Source organism: Hippocampus guttulatus, chromosome 9, assembly GCF_054856545.1.
Source record: "Hippocampus guttulatus isolate MCC_2025c chromosome 9, RoL_Hgut_1.0, whole genome shotgun sequence".
In the NCBI taxonomy this organism is placed as follows: Eukaryota; Metazoa; Chordata; class Actinopteri; order Syngnathiformes; family Syngnathidae; genus Hippocampus; species Hippocampus guttulatus.
Genome location: NC_141269.1, coordinates 2,872,406 through 2,893,066, shown reverse-complemented (window position 1 = coordinate 2,893,066; position 20,661 = coordinate 2,872,406). Strand labels below are relative to the sequence as shown.

At 43.6% G+C, this 20,661-nt stretch overlaps 2 protein-coding genes and 1 long non-coding RNA gene across 7 annotated transcripts; 2 read left to right on the top strand and 1 right to left on the bottom strand.

The window, feature by feature from the left end:
* Positions 1-679: 679 nt before the first annotated feature.
* LOC147199859 (uncharacterized) lies at positions 680-3,580 on the top strand. 2 transcript variants are annotated; one of them, XR_015101769.1, is made up of 3 exons: positions 680-817; positions 893-1,003; positions 1,615-3,580. It is a non-coding gene; the product is annotated as an uncharacterized LOC147199859 (long non-coding RNA). The 2 variants fall into 2 exon arrangements; XR_015101768.1 differs by having other exon boundaries at positions 1,273-3,580.
* Positions 3,581-4,879: 1,299 nt separating this feature from the next.
* Positions 4,880-9,464, top strand: apela (apelin receptor early endogenous ligand). Its single transcript, XM_086119347.1, has 3 exons — positions 4,880-5,157; positions 6,835-6,973; positions 9,222-9,464. Exons 1-2 carry the CDS (start codon positions 5,061-5,063, stop codon positions 6,921-6,923), a joined length of 186 nt encoding a protein of 61 aa, XP_085975473.1. The 5' UTR covers positions 4,880-5,060; the 3' UTR covers positions 6,924-6,973; positions 9,222-9,464.
* An 80-nt stretch (positions 9,465-9,544) lies between these two features.
* Positions 9,545-20,420, bottom strand: tmem192 (transmembrane protein 192). 4 transcript variants are annotated; one of them, XM_086119343.1, is made up of 6 exons: positions 20,322-20,420; positions 18,606-18,758; positions 17,823-18,084; positions 17,623-17,745; positions 11,450-11,555; positions 9,545-11,145 (listed from the first exon to the last, which is right to left on the bottom strand). In XM_086119343.1, exons 2-6 carry the CDS (start codon positions 18,735-18,737, stop codon positions 11,031-11,033), a joined length of 738 nt encoding a protein of 245 aa, XP_085975469.1. In that variant the 5' UTR covers positions 18,738-18,758; positions 20,322-20,420; the 3' UTR covers positions 9,545-11,030. The 4 variants fall into 4 exon arrangements, with proteins under 4 accessions (XP_085975469.1, XP_085975470.1, XP_085975467.1 ...); XM_086119344.1 differs by having other exon boundaries at positions 18,606-18,755; positions 20,322-20,405; XM_086119341.1 differs by lacking the exon at positions 20,322-20,420 and adding an exon at positions 19,302-19,448.
* Positions 20,421-20,661: the final 241 nt, after the last annotated feature.

The window sequence follows — 20,661 nt, the reverse complement described above, 5'->3', positions numbered from 1 at the left end:
CAGGACGGCAAGACGCTCCAAATTGAGCTTCCTCCTCCGCTTGCGAGCCTGCCAAGATGACATCAAAGCCGTGTGGGCGGCTGCTGAGTGTGTTTCATTTCATGGCAAAGTCCACATGGGTGGTTGCCTCTCCATGTGTGTGCGTGGGTGAAGGAGTTGTGTACCTTGCGCTAGGATGTGCTCATATTTGCTTCCGGGACTCACGCTGGACTCTACTTGTGTGTTGGAACATATCATGGAGATTAAAGCTTGCTTCCTGCTCATGCATTTGTGATTTCTACACATTGCATCTGATTTTTTTTTTTTTTTTACGGTGAGTCTTTTTTTTTCAAAATCTCAAACTTCCTCCGGTCACATTTCTGGTTAGGACGCTAAACGGGTCCTTTTCTGATCGAGTGTGCAAGCAGAGTATTGATTTTACGCACACAGCACCTTTAAAATGACTTGAACCTGGAATGCACGATTTGGAATGGATGTGAAATTGTCTGTTGACTGCACCGCAGTGCCGGAAAACAACTGCGGCCAATTTTGGAGCTAAACAGACATTGACAACGACGGTACAAAGAGGCATTTTGTGTCTATCGGACGCTATTTTGTATCCGTCGAATCCAGGTTCCATTCTGAAACTTTTCCATCGACGCTTCTGTCAAACTTTGCAATGTTACGTCGTGTATGTTGGGTTTACGTCACAGCCGCGAGCCCATGGAAGTGCCTTTCTCCGGCTTTGAGCTGGCCTTCATCGTGGTCGCTTTCGTCGTCTTCTCGCTCTTCAGCGTCGCTTCCGTCTGCATCCGGCCAGACGAGGGCCTGCGGCCAGGTAAGAAAAGGGCGACGCGCACGTTTGGGGAATACGGAGAGGCGGAAGTCAGACATTTTCAGGTGCGCTCTTCAGATGAAGACGTCCGCGAGGCTGCAAGAGGGAAGCAGAAAGTGATCAGCAAGCAGGCGAAACCGCAGACACGCTAAAGGAAGCATGAAAAGACACGCTAGCAATTAAAGCAAGGTAACAACGTACACTCCAGACTTGCAGCATTTGTTTTTTAAATGAAATTTAACTATGGATTGAAAATGTGATCAAAAGTGCTGTTGAAACATATTTGCACATTGAGAATATGACATGTTTATTATTACAAAAGTAAATTCCCTTCCTTTTTTTCTTTTTTTTAAAAAAATATTTGAAAATGAGCCGCCTCGGCCCTCTTTAAAGTATTGCGAGTGGTGACTAAGTGTATTTCGGGAAAGCCACGTGACACACATGATTATTTCTTCAAGAACGTGTGGGGACGCAGTGGCCGCCGTGTCTGACTTGGGCTTTCACAAACCGGCTGACTTTTGGCCTCTGTAGCCCCGGCGAGGTGACATCTTGACTGGGGTGGCACGGCAGGGACTGCCGGGTGGGCTCCCTGTTGAGTTCGCCCCTTGACCCCCTGAGCCCTCCGTCACTCAGCCGTCTCGCTGCAATAAAGACGACCAGCTTGCTCGTGGCACGAGAGTGGACCGTCTTTATACTTTGTGGTGAATCTGTGGTGTGGGAACCCTTGTGTGTGTGTGTGTGTGTGTGTGTGTGTGTGTATTGCACAAGCACAGTTGTTCACGTGCATATGCATCCATCAGGTTTTTCGGAGGGTGCCATCGGAGATCTTGAGAGTCATTAAGCAGCGGCCATCCGTGGGCCTCATTAGCACGGATGACCTCATGACAACGACGCCAGGAGCAATCTTCGGCGCGCAGAAGATCACAATCAGCTGACGACCAATGGCGGACGCACACCGCGCGAGGACGCGCGTTGGACACGCGTCTCCTCTGCACTTGTCCGGTTTGCCGGACGCATTGATTTTGATGACGAGGAAATTGGAGCGTTCGTTCCAATTTGAGCGATTGTAACGAGCAAAGCTGAAGACGTCGCCGTTGAAAGACGACCGGCAACGACAAAAAAGTGTGAGGAAACGAGATGGCGCAGTGGCAGAGCAGCCACAAAAGTGGCGCAAGCGTCTGCACTAAAACAAAACAAAAAAAAAATTGAAACTGCGTGAACTTCGAACAGTATTTGTCTGTCGTTCCTAAACTGATTGTATGGATAGTAGGCGGAGGCTTGGCCACAAAAGGAAAAACTTTTATGACTCACTCTTCCTCCTCAGTTTTATTAGAGTGGAAGTTTCTTATCTGCGGGTCCTCGGGAGATGAGGACGAGGAGGAAGAAGATTGAGAAGATGCGAGCTGCCAAGAGGTTGTCAAGTGCACAGCAGAGAAAACCAGAAATCACTTTTTTTCCTCTTTGCCATCACAACAAAAAACGTCGCCTCCAAAAACACAAGTCACATTTTTCAACCTTTTGCTTCAAATGTCACATTTAATCTTTTCTTGTTGGTGGTTCTGTGCTTATATTTTAGTTTTCCTCTTTATGCTTCGGCTAGGCTCCAAATTGTGCACCGTAAAAATATTGCGACGTGACCTTATGTCCCATGCAGACTGTATGTGCAGGGGTGTGTAGACTTTTTCTGTACACTATTATGCTGTACAGTTTGTCTAAAAAGTCTCAACGCTCCGAATTAAAATGCCAGGTTTTTGTGATAATCATTTGAAAGCTTTTTAAGGGGAAATTAATTTTATTGCATAAGTTTACACACCCTCTTTTAACTGGGGTATGGCTCTCACAATGAACCAATCACACACACAAAAAAAAATTATTTTGAGCTTTTAGCAACACTATGGATGGCCCAATCACACTTTTTGGGCGCCCGTGGCAGAGTCCAAGTCCGATACCATTTTCTCTCCCCCCCCCCCCCCCCCCAACTAAATTAGACAGATTAGAGGCCACATTAAAGGGGAAGTCAAACCAAAAGTGTTCTAAACTCGGCATTCTGATTAATATTACATTTGTGAACTATAAATAAACACAAGCAGCAAAATCTCATTTGGTCATGTGACATTCACCAACTGTGCCCTAATTGGTCATTACCTGAGCCCTGTGATGTCATTTTCAATCGACAGCAAGTGGCAAAATGGCCGCCCCCGGTAATGAATGAAAACCGGTAGATTTTGCTACTTAATTTATATTCCGCAAAGCACATATTAATCACGAGGCCGTGTTTAGACTAGCGGGGTCAAATAGAACATATTATTGTCGAGAAAACCTTCCCTTATAATGGTGGAAAAAGCTTTGAATGGATTTCTCTTGGCCTCATTTTTTTTTTCATCACAAAAACCTGGCATTTTGAATAGGGGTGTGTAGACTTATTATACGCACAGCAGGTAGTATCAAAGGCACCTGACAGATGCCAGTAGGTGTGCCTTGTAAAGGCATTTGGCTCTTTAGACTGTGACGAAAGGGCCTCTACCGTTTCCAATGTGATTAGCTGGGCTTTTTCCATTTGGTTCATTATGAAAATAATAACTTGACAAGTGTAACATCTCGGTCACACAGATTGAATTCCTCTGTGTGAGTCACTTAGTGATGTGCGGGTGTGTGTGTGTGTGTGTGTGTGTGTGTGTGTGTGTGTGTGTGTGTGTGTGTGTGTGTGTGCGTGTGTTTGAGCAGTCTGGGAAATCCCCCGTCAAGGCTTTTAATCCCCCAGTAAGAGCAAATATTACAACACCAAAAAACCTGGCGGGCCGACTTTTTTGGGGAGGTGTCGGGGTGGGGGGGTGGCAGGGGCATATACAGACACACAAACACACACATCTATACAACACAACACACAGCAAGTTGGTTACCAGGTGGCTGTGAATGACAATTGGAGATGCATTAGCATATTCAAATGGGGCAAAATAAAACTTCTTTAAAAGACAATGGCCGCTGATATGCAAAGCGCAACCCAAGAAACAAACCCGGTCGGGGAAAGCGTTCGCAAAATCCGTCAGGAATCTCGGCCACGTCCACTCAGGCATTTTTTTGCAACTACAGTCATAAAAGCGCACACACACGAACACGGACGCAGGCACGCAGGGCTGTGTTGTCTTTTGTGGGTTTTTCAAGCGAGATGCTTGTTCAAAGTCTCGGGGAGCGTTTTGCAGGCCTAGCGCTCCATTAACGTCCTGCTGCTTGCCTTAATCCTCATTCACATGTAATGGGCGACATTTCATCTTAATGTGCTAATTGATTAGCGGCACGCTCAATGGAGGAGTCGCTAACGCCGCGGAGGAGACGGCGGCAGACGCGCTAATGAGGTGGCGGTATACAAGACAAGCAACATTTTAAACTTTTTTTCTTTGTTTTAGCCAAAAATGTTCTAAATATTTTCATGAGTTTAATTCTATATTTTGTATTGACGATATGATGAACATTGTAATCGATTTTTAATTTATCCTTTTTTATTTTACCCTAAATTTTAGCTTACTGTAGATTCCTCTAAACATTTTTATTTATTACAAACTATGTATTATAATTTACTTATTTTATATGATATGAGTGCAGTCATGGAACAAATTAAGCGCGTATTTGAAGGCTGCTGCTACTACCACTGTCTGTGGAGTCAGCGACTACTCAAATGTACATCTTTGTACTCAGATGGATAATTTGTCTGCAGTCTACATGTTGACATACCACTGTTATATCTGAACAAATTGGAAGAGGGCCTTGAAAATTAAATAGTTGCATATTAAATCGCAATGGCAATATTGTTGAAAAAATTCAGTAGTTCATTGTTACTGTATACCAATCACATGTGCAGTGTGCGCGCGGCTGTGTGAATGTGTGTGTGTGTTCAAGGGGGCAGTTGCAGGGTCGGGGTGGGGGTCTTCCTGTCATTTGAATTACCCTCTACATGTGGGGTCAATATGTGCCATGCTTGTGTGTGCGTGTGTGAGGAGTTGAAGTGGAGGGTGAGGGGTGGTCTTGGGAGTGGGTTGGGGGTATGCTGGAAAGTCAGTATAAAGGAGGTGGGGGGAGAAGCACCTTTGTCACTTAGCTCTCAAGTCTCTGGCAAAGACTGTTGACACTCTCCAGGGACATCGAACCGTTTTCGTGGCTTCTCCAGGATTGTCTCCCCTGACAGTGTCTTCTCTTTCTGGACTGGAAGAACCACAAGGAAGCATAAGAACCAGGACTCCTGAGACCCAAGATGAGGATCTTCAACCTGCTCTACCTGCTCACGCTGCTGCTGATGCTGTTTGCCGCCGTTGTGGTGGTGGTAGAACCAGCCTCCATCGTCAGGCCAAGTAAGAAGATGAAGAAGCCACACAACTTCCTGAAAGTGAAACCTGATTAAACTGGAAATGTCTGGCGTCTAGCGTTAAACCCAATGTACTTTTTTACGGTTAAATTAACGATTTTTTTTTAAAGTGAAGAAGTAATAATACCATTGGTAACAAGCTAAAACGTTAATTGTTGAAATATAGTTGTCTCGTTTGGGAAATTACGTGTCAACACAATAAAGTTAAGAATTAAGAATCCGTCATTTAACCACCAGGAACACGGCAGGATCCTTCTAAATGTTTGATGCCTTCGAATGCTACTAACGTCGGAAATAATGCAATGCACTGAAGGGGCGGGGGGCGAAAATGATGAATATATTACATAAGTAACGCGTGGCATCGTTAATGAAATTGATCTAAAACAACTAAATTTGCTATTACTGGTATGTTTGAATCGTTATTTGTACGATGGTTAAAAGTATATCGCTTCGAAATCACCACAGCCAATCACTGCGACTGGTTGATGCGTTGATGTTTTACCGCCAACGTCGTAAATTACAAAACCCCCTAAAATGACGCCAATGATGGAAGATAAATATACCACTTTATCAGTTCCAAATATCCGTATTGGTCGATATTAACGTTGAAATCAGTATTTTGTCGACTACTTTAGTGTGAATATGAGTTAAAAGTAACCAATCATCGCTCTTGACAGTTGCGTTCAAGCTTTACAAAGTACAATTGATTAGAATACATATATGTTAAATGTTTGGTGATTAAAAAAAAAAAAGTAGACGTCTAGTGCATTCAAAGTGTATCGCCAACGGCGTTCAGGACAAATTCCATTAGTGGGTTTGTTTTTATTGTTATGATGAATTAAAAATGACGATGAACCTAAAGTATTTAAGATGAACCTTCAGTTTTGTTCTATAACTACGACGAATTAAAAATAAGGAACGCGTCGATTTTCGTTGTGTTTTACCCGTCAATGTGTTCACTTCCCCCACAAAGCGTCGTAAATCGAAGCGTTTCAGGCTCGAGGAGCTGAAAACAGCATGCGTGGGCACATTGGATTCCTTTTTACGATTGACTTTGATTACACACTTAACTGTACCGTAACAGGTGCGATGTATAAAATGAGAGCTTGGAGGCTTGAGGATCCTCATCGGATGAGTACCACCGCCGGGGATCACACAACCCGGCGGGTCTCCATTGTCGGGTGCTTTTGTTAATCCTAGCGTTAAAATGCCATGCAAATACACTCCCGAGCTTTTATTAAACAAAATGACACGGGAGGAGTATCTAAAGACACGTATGCCTCCAGGGTTGGTGTTCTCTCTCTGTCAGGGTGGGGGGAAGGGGGAAGTCATAAAGTCATCTGGCACTTTTTATGCTCTTCCTGGGCTTGGCCGGCAGCCTGTGAACGTTGGGAGCAGAGTGTATTTATTAGGGACGTTTGGAAATAGTCGTGTGTTTGGTGGCTACGTTCCACTTTATTAGGGAAGGAGTGAGAGCGCGAGGGGGAGACCTACAGCAATACGAATCGAAGCACACAATGACGTGATTTTTGGGATGGCTCATGGTGATTCCATCTTCCCCACAGAACGTCGTGAAATGTATCATCATAACAATAACTATGCAGTAAATGACTATACTGAAGAGAGCATTTAGAATGACAAAATCAACCGCTTTCTGTTGCAGATTTCTTCAATGTGAGGAGAAAATATCACCGACACTTTTGCCTGCATCGACGATGCCTTCCTCTGCACTCCAGAGTACCCTTCCCCTGACGACACCGCTGAGGATGGGACATCTTGTGGAGCTTTTAAGGAGGCCATAGGTGGGCAAACACATTTAATAGCCTTTAAATTAAATGTGAAACCCAAAATGGCTGCTTCTGTGCCAAATCAACGACTTCCTGCTCAATTTCGGGCATGTGTCCTCGAGACTTTTCCATGCGTCCCGTTTTGATGGACATGTCCATCAGATTTTATGCTGATTGGTGAAACTGGTGATGGGAGCTATTTTTTTCCCCCTTCAAATTTTCCAGTCCCCTTTTTCATAAACAAATTAATAAAGTCTTGGTATTGGCTAAAAATGGCTGCTTCAAGCCAGATTGTCTGACTTCCATCCTAACCATGGAGAAGGGGCTTGCAAAGTCAGATAAATTAGCCCCCCGATATCTGTCAAACCAAATGACACAAACTCGTACATCACAAACGGATGCATTAAAACGTCTCAAAGACCCACAAATTGAACAGGAAGTCATCCATTTTAATTCAAGCAGCCACTGCGCTCTCTGTAGCAGCCCTGGCAGGTTAGAAAAAATAGCCCCAGACACCAGTCAAAAAAAAACCAAGTGACCCCAAATTAGGTGGACATATCTGTCATAACAGGATGCATGAAAAAGTCTCACAGACCCATGCCTGAAATTCAGTGGCGGACCGTGCATTTCAACCTTAGGCCTTCAGTGACATCACATGCATTAACACAATATAGCCTCGTCAGGCAGCACTTAATTTCAGGAGCATTTTACAACCATCAAGTATGCATTCACAATTAAGAGCAGGAAACTAAATTTACAGATATTGTCAAAAATACTAAATAAAATGCCACCCAAATTACGCTGTGTGATCATAAACAAGTCTGTCCAATAAATTGCGCAATGTCGCAGTTTCATATAAGACACCAACCACACAATAACAAAACAAACTATTCTTCAAAGAAAATTAACAGATCATTTGCATTTTGAGAATAGGCTATACAACAGCAAATAACTGAAAATGTTGAGCAGCTGAGATTAAACGAATTTTAGTGCACGAAGCTGACTACAATGACAATAACAAGAAATGTAAAATAAAATTCATTTATTCACTAATGTAGTGCCTGTTCACTGAGCTGCAGATCTACGCCAGTGTCCCCAAATGTTTTTAAACGCACCGTAGCTTGTAAGTGCCCCGCCGTGCTCTGATGTTTCCTTGCTGCCTTGGTAAAACAACTTAAATTGGTAGATCCAGTGGAAGGTCCGTCTTGAAAATTGAGTGTAAAGTAGTCCTGCAACCAGATCAACGTCTTCTCCTTCGGCCATTTTGGGTCAAAATGCAGCAACAGCTCCCTCTAGCAGGTGCTAATCCAATCACCGAACGCGCACGTCCAGTGTCGACGTAAGCCATTCTAGCTGGCCCTGGTACGCAGACTCGTGATCTGATTGGCTATTGCAAGCTGACTGTGCCCGTTCATTTAGAGCGCACAGGGGCCTGCTCTGTTTAATCTGAAGGTCCCGAGCAAGTTTAGTTTACCTGGCAACACAAGCTATCTGAAATATGATTGGTTAAAAACTCTACCATAATAAATAAGTTATCGAGTGGCTTTCAATGTTATTTAAAATAACATTGAAAGCCACTCGACTAAGTGGAAATAATATGACGTAAAGAATGCAGAGAATAATTTTGTTGACACATTTATGAAAATAAAATAAATTAAATTTATGTTATTAGGGAACCAGCAAGGTCTTGCTGGCCCTGATGGAACACCACTGCTGAAATTGAACAGCAAGTCAGCCAGTCTGAGTTTAAAGTTGCCATTTTGTGGCAAATTCCACATCTCATACTTTGATAAATTGTCCCAAATGAACCACAAATGGAAATAGCTATCCTCGCCAGATGATAATTTGCCAGCCTTTTTTGGGGGGAGGGGGGGCTGACACCATTTAATGTGATCAGAGCATTGGTGTCAAGTGTGTCATTTCGCCGGTTGGCCATGAAAGAGGGGGTGTGAGCGCCCCCTTCATCACAGCTTTCAGCTTGTCCTTGAAATAATACCCCCCCCCCCCCGCATCTCTCCTCGTGGGTACCGGAGGCTGCAGGTGGCACTTGATTAGGTGTGTGTGATGAGTGGCAGAGGTGCGCGGGACCCCTGGTTGACATAAATCTGGCTAATGACACGCAAGAAGGATTAAGAGCGGCGCAGGAATGCCTGAGCCCCTTGTTTATGTCGGGGCAGGCACGCTCAAACACCGTGAACTGGAGTTTACCTCCCTTTCTGTCAGATGGGGCTCCTGATTTGACTACTGTTACTTTCCGTTGCAGGTTTGACACTCAGGAATGTGAAGGAATACAGTACGGGGACCTTGCACGTGTAAACCCAATAACACAAAGACTCCTGATAAAAAAAAAAGACGACAGAAGGGGAAACACAAGAGACTCTTGGAAATGTTTGAGCGCCTTGCCTCGTCACGAAGACCAAGAACGAAACAAAAATCAAGTCTGCAATCAAGGAAAACCCATGAGGTTCGGTGCTTGAGAAATGCGCTGGACTCAACTCGCTGTGGACCAAAGAGCTGCTTGCAGCCATGCTGTTGACAAATGTGTACATATTTATACTGTCCAATGCATTGGATGCACTTCAAACGTTCATTAAATACATTTTATTCCTTTTAATAATTAGAAAAAAAGTGCAAGTGTGTTTTTTTTTTGAGGGGGTGTATTTGTCATCTTGGGCTGGGCGATACAGCCTAAAATCCAAGTCACCGTCTAAATTGTATCCTTTTTTTACAGCAGGTCTGAACAATTGATCAAATTCAAATCGGCATTGTAATGTCGTAGAATGAAAGTTTCAAAGGAAAAAAAAATACCAAAACATTTAGGTATAATAAATCATATCTAAATACCATAAAATAGTTTACTGTTAAACTTATTTAGAAAAATTACATGGGAAGAAGACAAAAATAGTCACATAGTAAATCACTATCACAACATTGAGGGAGGGGAATGTAATTCGATTATTTTTCAAAATGATTCAGCCCTACTTTACAATATAAACATACGTTTAAAAAGGAGAATGAAAGTATTTTTAAATAAGTTACAGGGTACCTTAGCCAAGCGAATAGATTCTTAGAAAGTTAAAAAAAAATGTAATTTGGAGGAAATTATTGAACAGATCTCCAAATTTCAATCAAACCTCTGCACTCTAGCATGCAAAATACAGAAAACACAAATAATACCGCATGTATACATACACATGCAGATGTACAGTATATACTGTTGATATTTAATTGAACAATTTACAAGACACAGGAGATCCCCACTATTCGCAGGGGGATAGGGATCCGGTCCATCCACAAATAGTAAAAATCCACAAATAACTGACATCCCTTATAACCACCATGAAAAAAAGGATATATTTCTTTCAAAGTTGGGGGGGGGGGGGGGGGGGAACACGAATAAGCGGTGGACTGGGTCAGAGGAAAGAAAAAAAAAACAATCACGAAAAAAATTCCATGAGCAACAGGGAATAGGTCCACCCACCAAAAATTGTGAATACCCAACAGGGAGTCTGTGAGGCGCCACTCCACTGTCCAGCCTAAAAAGTCAAGTCAGCTGCAGGGCTAAGAGTCGCATGGTCAAAGCAGTTGTAAAAAAAAAATGCTTTGCCAGTGTACTCCAAGTTCTTTTTGAAAAAGAAAAAAAAAGCACTGCTGTGTAGAAAGAAAAAAAAATGAGCAGAAGTGCAAACATTTATGAACATTTTTAAGCTCACGATGTACAATAAAGTCATCTTTGGCTATGACTGCAGCATTGACATTTTAATAATAGTCTCTTTAAAAAACACACACACAAAAAAAAAGGGGGGGGGGGCTGGGTAACAGCCTTCCTGGGATGCTCTGTGATAGAGCATCCCCCCCCCCCCCCCTCCTCACCTGTGACCCGGGACCCCTCTTTAAACACCGGCCACTTTCAGTGCGGCTCTACCCCCACCTCCACACCACCACCACCACTACCGGCACCACGTCGTCCAATCTGTCTGTTCCAGGTGACAGGCGCAAGTCTGACCTGACCCCGTCTTACCGAAGAGGACTCCGCATGCTTGACAGGGGTGCACGGCCGTGACGATGCTGTTCAGTGTTGAGCGGTGAGGTTGAGCATCCTCCTGCTCATCAAGCTGTTGTGGTGCTTCAGGTACTCGATCAAGTCCGCCTGTTTCTCCACCACCTCCTCCAGCGAGGAACGCTCTCTGAAACACACACACACACACACACACACACACACACACACACACACACACACACACACAGGTCAGGAACTTGACACTAAAACTAGGACCGTCCGTCACAACCACACCGCTAAAGCAGTAAAAGAACCAAGTTTTGGTGTCTTTGCTGTGCGCAATCAAATGTTCGGGGGAGGGGGGGGGCAGCTTTTACCATTTTTAGCGGCACTGTTAACCTCTGTGTAAACGAACATGGCTGAGACGGCTTTTACAGTGTCAATAATGTGTCTGTGTGCGTGTGTGTGTGTGTGTGTGTGAGTGGCCCTACCTGAATCCAGTCTCCGTGGGCAGGCTAACGGCTCTGAAGCTGTGTAAATATTCTTCCCGGCAAACGTCAGGCACCGCTCGCTCCGTGTTGAAGCTCCTAACTTTGACTAAGGGGAAGTCAAAGCAGAGGAGGTTTTATTCACTGGAAAGCAGTTGTCAAGAGGTGAGGAGGCAAAATCCCAGGTGACAAAAATCGAGCCAGTCAAAAGTTCAGTCAAATAATGTTGCTCAGTCTTAGCATAGAGTGGTTCGTGGTGCAATCCAACTCACTGTGCTGCTCCTTCTGGTGTGACTGCCTTGGCCACCAGAAGGCAGTATAGTATTCTACATCACGCAGACACAAATGAAGAACAGACTTCTTCTGCTCAAACGCTTCGACATTAAATTGGCTGTCATGTTGGTTGTTTTTTGGAGAGGATAAAGAATATATGCCTCCAAGTACTGCTAAACTATGCGTGTTTATGAGTTGCTCCACCGTTTTTTGTTCAAACAGCCTTACATCTAAAGGTGTGACTCGTGATGCTAATGTTAGCATGTCAATGGTATTTCTCAGTGTGTGTTAGAATCAAGCAAAGCGGACTTTTCTCAGGCAAAGCAATGTGCTCTTTTTTTAAAAATACAAAAAGGTGTAATTCTCTTTGTTTTACGTTCAGTTTGACAATTAACTTCACCTAGGCGTGGCATTAAACAGCTTGTCGTCTAACAATCATATCTTTTTTTTTTTTCAGGAGTTTCAGCCGAGCAAGTCCGAAGTCCTAATATCGCCTTCTGCATTCAGTCACGGGACACGTTAAAATCGTTAACCTAACAGTGAGAGTTTCTTAGCCGCCATAACGAGGCAGGTGGGAAAGTGCGCAGCCAATGCTCCCCCCCAGCACCCCTTTTTCTTTTACAGGCTTCCATTCCCTGGCCGACTTCCAAACACACACCCGGGCCGTTATAACCCGCACTTAGCTCTTATGGTCCGCCATATCCTGCACTTAGAGCTCCAATTCTCACGCCCTAAACATACACCTTTACTCAAGGGGGGTGGCATGGGCCCGGCGGCGAGGTGTGGAGCTTAGGGGTGGTCGGAGGCGGAATATCTCGGCAGTATGTCACAAAAGCAAACAATTATTGGCTTACAATGAACGGCACATCTTTACAGTCCCTGTCAAGTGAAAAGAATTGTCAACTTGACACGCTGCTACCCACACCGCTTTGCCTTTCATTACTATTGCTACATCCATACACTGCGCTTAGCTTGCGCTAGGCTAACTCTGTCCTAAGTAGCCTTGCACGAACGGATGACACCTGCTCGGCTGAGAGTCAAAACATCCTCCGAGACGACCACAACGGTCCAGTTGTGATTAATTCGATGCTCTGGATGAATGAGAATGTTCGCAGGTGTGATGCTGAGCTGTTCTGTAAATTGTGGCATTCAGGGAAGATGCATTTACGGGCGCAGACATAGTCAGCTAGCTAGCTAGCTAACTGCGTCTCCACAACCGAGTAGTACAAAATGTCATCGTCAGTTTTGACACACCATTTATCTTCAAACACGTCGAGATCTGATTGAAAATTCATCTCGCAATTGAATTCACTTGACGGGCTTTTGAAATATGAGCGCCAACGGGCTGAGGCCACGGCGGCGTGAGCGTCATTCGGGTCTAGCAGGCCTAGTATTGATAAGACCGGCGCGTCATTAGCCCGAGGAAATTGTCAAGGAGATTCTAAAGAGCGCAAGCTTTGCTTTGCTCCGTCGCAGAGTCGACACACAATCCCAAGAAATACTGAGCATTCCTGCATAATGAGGCCCTAAATACGCACGTGTGTGTGTGTGTGTGTGTCAATACAAGTGGTATGTGAGAGGCATTTAACAGAGCGCAACACAACAGTTTGATTCATTTCATTCTCAATGGTCGTTGATTGATCTTTTTTTTTATGACGTACTGTACAATGGTGTACTGTACTATTCTGACTGTTGTTTCACACTCACCTCTCCATCCAACTATTGGCCCAGTTTTGTTTTGTTTTTTGTAACATTATAGGCTTCTGACAATTCTTGCTGCTGTTCTCAGATCACTTCATGTTGCGTCCAGTTTAGATTTCCGGAATTTCATTCCCTACTTCCCCTAAATGTATTGTTCCACGTGTAGTTTTTTGCTCCATACAGCAGACTCTTAGCCCCTAGTGGGCTTACAATGCTGCTGAATAGGACTATGCTGAAATAGCGACCGCGGTGCTTTGTCATTGGACGACATAATGCTGAAGAAAAAAAAAAAAGGATGGAAGATTTAGAAGGAACAGTTGAAAGGAGGTGCCACATTTCGCACCACTTTGCCAGAGCCTCTCTCTGTCTCTCTTGCTCGCTCGCTCACCAGAGTGCACAGACAGACGGACAGTGCTCAGAACATGCCTGGGTCAGAGATTTGACAGGCAGATATCGCTCGTGCGGCAAGTCCGACGAGGAGGCGAGAGGCAAAAGTCGCCTCAGTGGTGGCATCCGACTAACTGACGCAAGAAGCATTATAAAGGAAGGAGATGTGACAGTAAATTAGAAAAGTTCAATACAGCGCTGACTTCAGATTTTTGCGGGGAAATTCAGCCCCTTAAACTAGTTTCACATCTTGAGTAAACCAAAACAGAAATGTCCCAGGAACCCAAAATTACTTAAATGTAACTTGGTAGATCCAGCTCTCCAAACAGGGGAAAAAAAGTCTCAAGAACACTGGAAAGAGACAGGAAGCTGCCATTGTGGTTGAAAATGGCCACTTTGACTCCATTATGCGCTCATGAATTAAAAAAAAAAATGTAATAATAATAATAATAATTCAGCCCACTGAAGACGATTTGACTGAGCAACAAGAAATTTGGCAGGAGGAGCCCCACAAAAACGACAAGTATTGAAAAGAGACAGTAAATCTGCTACTTTGGTTGAAAGGAGCCATTTTAGGGCCACAAGACAACAATGCATGTTCCAAACACTTTTGACAATTGAGGAACGTCGTAACAAAAACACATTTTGCTCTTATTTGTTACATTACTGTCGCTTTACTAATTATGACACGTACACACATTTGAAAGTCCCTTAAAAAGCGTGCGGCGCATTCTTACTCCACTCACCAAATTTGGACGCAAATACACTCAAATTAAAGCAGACTCGCACCGCTTTTCCACGGCGTGCTAAGTTCCACTGCCTTTTGCTTTTTATTATTCTGTCCTGTTTGACAAGAAGGACCGACGAGCAAAGACGTAGACTGCTACGCTAGCCGCTAGCATTCAAGCTGGCTAGCGTAGCGGTTTACAGCTTCGCTCGATGTTGTCTTCTTGGCAAACGACCCCAAACAGACAAATTCAAACTATAGCCGGTCACGCTCACAATTGTGCGACGCTTGTCAGGAAGGAGCGATGATGATGATGATGTAGACCGCTACATTAGCCTAACTTGGACTAGCATCCAACGGGCATGCCGAGGTACTTGTGTGTGGGTGTTGCATGGTATAGCCGCCAAGTGCCCTGTGGTGCTTTATTTTTTGTCGCATGAGCGGGCGAGCCTTTGAAGGCTGAGGAGCGACTTTGATGTGCGTGGAGCACGTGGGGCGCATTCATGTTCAAATGAGAGGCCAGAAACATACAGCAGAGACCTCAAACACACACACACACACACACACACAAACTCACACAAACACTCCTACTCACAATCGAGCACGCACTTCAAAGAGAAGTAGAACGAGGCCTTCCTGTATGGACTTCATGGCTGCAGGCTCTCGCTACCTTTGGGTCCTTAAGAGAACTACAACCCCCCCCCCCCCCCATGAACTTATCATCTGTCACCTTCACTGTCCATGAGTTTCCGTATGCATTATTCACATAAACGTCAGGGATACTGAAATTTACCGACTGCCCTGAAAGGCAGTACAACCTTTAAATTAAGGTGAACTGAATTGACCGTTTCCAAACTTGTCCGCCTGTTCAGTGTTTCAGAACTTTTTGCCCAATTTGTTGTTCTCTCACAAGCAGCTAAACGGCAAAATCCTTGAGTGAAAATTGCTCGAAAACTCCACTTCCATGCCTTTTGGGGGCTCCTACTCGAAGAGTCACGGAAAGGCATTCAAAGAATGAAGGAATCAGTTTACGGATCAGTGACAAGCGGTTGGAACAGAGATATGGTCGTGCCTTCACGTACAAGGTCAGTGTGCCGCACGACCATGATTGTGACTAACAAAAAATCTTGAATCTCAAATCGCTTTTCCTCATTGAAATGACCGGAAATTCCATCAATCCGTTCCAACCCCGAATAAATAAATAAATGAATGAATGAATGAATGAATGTTTTGGGTTTTTTTGCGCCCGGCTCTCTGTCGCAGTTCACTACACTGATCCAAGCTGGAATGTGGCACAGACTGACCTCCACAAACACTGTAAACACCGGGACAATGTATATGTGTGTGTGTGTGTGTGTGTGTGTGGGTGTGTGGGTGTCGGCGGGCGGGGCGGCCAAGGGCTAGCCAGCCTGTGGCTAGGCTAAACACCAATACCTTATCTTCAACTGCATTTGAGTGTATGTGTGTGTGTGTGTGTGTGTGTGTGTGTGGGGAAGGGGGTATCTTCCCATCTGTGCCCCTTGGCGGCCTCAACAGCCCTTTAATATGGATTTCCTTTCAATACAACTATCTACCTGATCAATATCCTATCAGACACTCTGTAACTGCAGTCTTCCTTCACCCACACACGCTAAAAAAAAAAAAAAAAGAACATTTCATTGGCAAGGTGTCGTTATTTCCCATTTCCTCTGAAAATGACACATATTGTTTATTTTAAAGAAATCATGACGAATGAGTCACTGTGGGTGAAAAAGACATTTTGTCTTTGCAAAAAGTAACGATTTCCATGTGGCCATAGTCTTCCTGGTCTTGCCGAGGAAGTGCATGGGACAATGGATGGGACGGATGACTGAAGGCACCTCGTACATTGAATTGTGTGTGTGTGTGTGACAGAGAGAGAGAGAGAGAGAGAGAGAGAGAGAGAGAGAAAAATCCAAAGTTTAAAAAAAAAAAAGTCAGCAGATCAGTTGCGGGATGGAGGGAGGGACGGAAGATGGAGCAGAATGCTTGATTGTCATGCTGTCGGGTTTGAAAAGGGCAGGGCGGCTATTGTCATGCCAATGCCCTCTCGCACTGTGTGGGGGGTGGCGAGTGTGTTGGTCAGCAATGAAATCTAACAGGGTGTGTCTTTCTCCAAGTGCTGCTTCTGAAATTCTGTCACAAATCTATAACTATTTTTAAGCCACAAAGGTAGCTGTGTTGTCATGATAATAATAATAATAATAACAAGAACAAACAAATGTTTCATTGCTAACAGAAGGTTTCCTCCAAAAATACAGGAATCGGTAAATTCAAGAATGCTGCACTGTGACTCTGCAAGGGGGTTCACTGTATCTCCAACATTTAAGGGTTTTTTTTTTTGCCTCACTCAAATTATCCTCAAAATGAGGGTAGTTCGAGCGTGGGTTTTTTTCTCCCTCTCTCCCTCCCCTGTGGTTTCTTTCTGACCTTCGGGTTGAGTGAACGCTGGCGCGTTTTGGCTGCCGCTGCTCAACCCGTATTGTTTTCTGTTTTTTGTTATTGTAAAGTGTCCTTGGGTGTCTTGAAAGGGGCTTATAAATAAAATGTATTATTATTATTATGTGTCACACACAAAAAAAAATCTCTCTGTCTCTAAAACCTATCTTGTGGTTTTTGTTTTTTTTAACAACAAAAAGCATTCATCAAAATCTATTGCCAAAGTCTGAGGTGTTTTAGGGGGTGGGGGTGGGAGGGTATTGCAAAAACCACATCTATCTAAATTTAGTGTTTTGTTTATTTTAATACATCAAATAGAGTGCCCCCCACCCCAACTAAATTGTGTGTGTGCAATGTGAATCTAATTACAGCTTTTGGGGGAACAACATACTTATTTGCAGTATTCTTTTTTTGGCCCACTTTTTTTTGCACATTTTGTCTTTGAAAATAAAATAAAAACATTTCATGGCAATTATAATCATCAATTGTTCGTGCCGTTTCACCAGTTGTGGTTTAGCATGGTGGACTCCACTGTACCTCCAAAATGTGGTTGTTTTGGTCACAAACAGAGACTTTTTGTTTTCTTTTCTGGCCACGTGAAAGATGTCTCTTCCACACAAAAAATGTTTACCTGCGTAATAGATGAGACAGGGCAATGCCACGAGTAGCTCCAGGGCCAAGACACCGATCAGCACGTAGGTGTACACAGCAACTGGCAGTCGTGCTGCCATGATGATCAATACAACAACGTTCCCTGCGTGCACGCATGACCATGCTTAGCGCATCATGACTGCCCCCTAGCTTCCGCCATGTGACATTGCAATCATCTACCTGTGGTGTACACGATGAGAGGCAGTCGCTTGAGCCTGTTGGTGCTTCTGTAGAACAGCAGGTAGCCTCTGTTGCGGGCCCGCCTGTGGTAGTAGTTGGCGCAGAGGGTGAACGCCTGAACCAGCACCCACAGGAACGCTTTGCCGAAGACCACCGCACTGTCACCCCATTTGGGATCCAGGATGTGGGTGCACAACTCCTTCTGGCCAAGCTTCAACACGCAGAGCACGACCACGCACAAGGAGATTATCATGTACACCACCTGGAAGAAGCAAGAGAGATGATCTGAAAGGCTGTAGAGCTGTCTAGCCTGACCACCCCCAACCCCCCCCCCCACCACAAAAAAAACAAAAAAGATTATTTTGACTTGTTTTAAAAAAGAAAAATAGCACTTGAAAGTATTGTATAGAAACATACAGCGATAACATGATTTACATAAAATGTAAAAACTAAAATGGAACCCAATGAAACTCAGTTGGCATTGAGAGGCTATTTGCATTGAGTGGCTATTTGCCAGGATTGAACCCATGACCTCTGCACTGTGAGGTCGACGGGTTAACCACTGGACCACAGAGCCACCCTTCCCCTCTCTGTGTTAGCATTAAATTAATGGACTTTTTAAAAATATATGCTTAGTTTGACAGTTCAACTTGTTGACTGGCTGCCAAACTTCTGCTTTTTAGTGATGTTCACAGCCACAATCTGGCACTTGTGTAGGACTATTTTGTACAAATGCAACAGGGAAATTTTGACTTATGAATGTGTACGTGTTTTTGTCCATACGTGTAGCAGAGACAGCAGGACGGCGTAGCAGCCGGTGGGCACCGTGTGGAACTCTGTCCTGATGGCGGCGTGGAGGACATCATCTGAGATGAGCGGCCCGTCCACCAGAGAATCCTCCTCGCTGCGGGTCATGTCCGCCGAAGACCCTGCCTGCTACACACGCGACAAAAGAATGACTTCACTTCAAGTACAACACTGAATTTCATATTACACAATATTACGCTACAAAATTGTGTCGACAACTAAATCCAATTTACAGTCCTGTTACTACCTCATCCGAGGGCGACAGGGACGTTGCTGTGCTGTGGGTTTGTAAAAGCGTATAGATAAATTTGTACAACTTTTTTTGTGTCTCTTCTAAGTAGCTAAATAAGACACGTGTATTAATTGGTTCTATAATATAATAAAGTTAATTAGATTTAACAGACTGTTAAAACTTCAGTGACAGTGAGTGTTTATAACTGTTTCAGAGGCAGTTTTTTGGCACATAAAACGTAAATAAGTCCAAATGTGAAGTGTCGGTTTTACTTATAGCGAGGACATACGGACTCCAACTAACATAAAAGGAGTATTTTTCAGCGAAGCGGTTTGTTGACATGAAATAACACAAAGCAGGTTAGCTTCTTTGGCTAATACCCAACAATAGGCCACTACGAGCAAAGAGACGAGCAAGTCTAGAAAATACCGACAACGTACAGCATAAAAGGCTCCCTCGGATTCCATTTAGGATTAAAATGTGGCTTTTTTCGAAGAAGGAACGACACATCACAAAGTCTTAGCAGGTGGCGGAGACTAAAGATGAAGGTACAACAAATACACGGTGCCACTTTGGTGCCTACTGGCTACCGTACAATAACGTCACAATCACATGACCAACAAGGCATGAAAAAAATGACGCAAGTGTGCGTGTGATTTTCTTCCTCTGATGACGTTTTACAGCTGATGACAAGAAACGTAAGCAGATTACCGCCACCTACTGGCAAGGAGTGTCAACCAGGTTTGCCGAAAACCCGTTACCCCGAAAACATAACACACAAAAACCCTCTTCGAATTTTTATATTCTCCCAACCACACCAGTAACCTTTAAATACTTGTAAATACGTCAGAAGATTTCGCTATATTTCTATATTTGCATTACATCGAATTTCAAATTCCTTTTCTCAAACTGATTTATCATTTGTCTTCTCTATCATATTTTGTGATACCAACATGAGCTGCCACCCAAAGCAAAGCAACCATCAACCCCACCATTTGTATTATTTACATTCGTTGAATTTCTATTACTATTTCCGGTCTGCATCCGTATCCATTTTTAAATATTTCGTTATGCTTGAAATGTAACTTTCTAGTCTTTCCCACTCTGCACTTTAAGACCGTTAAATCTACTCCCACCTCTGGAAGTATCCATGGCGGTATTATTGAAAGGGGTACGGTTCGATTTATACTAAACCATTATAAATCCATGTCCTTGGCATCTTCATTTAATCTCCATTCAAAGCTCCTCATTTCTTTCTTTTCCTTTTCCCCAACAGTGCCCAATAACTAATTGCCATCTTCCCCTACGAATGGCCAATGGCACACATCAATGATACTTCTAATGCTGCAATTGAAGTTGTTAAAAATGCTCCTGTGATATCCTTAAAGCCTGATTTTGAACCATTCCAAATGATCACGTTAATACTAGCTTCTTCAGTAACGACGAGACGAGATACATACATTATTCTTGACAGGTCAGGTGACTGTTAACGTGCCCACGTTGACTTTCAAACAGACTGCAAACTCAATACCAACCAATATGCCGTGGTCTTGTCTGTCATGTGAGAAAATTGCGTCGTAACACTTCCGCTATTTTTACCTTCCTAACACACGCCAAAATCATTTTTACTTGTAATTGATATAGAACAATCATATATGTCTAATTATACGTTTAAATACTCGATCATAATTTGAAAAGAATGTGCTAACAACATTGATTAATTTAGCAAAAAATCCATTGGACGATTATTTTAAGTCATTGAAATTCCAAATTCATAATTTTTGCATTTCTTACAACTGA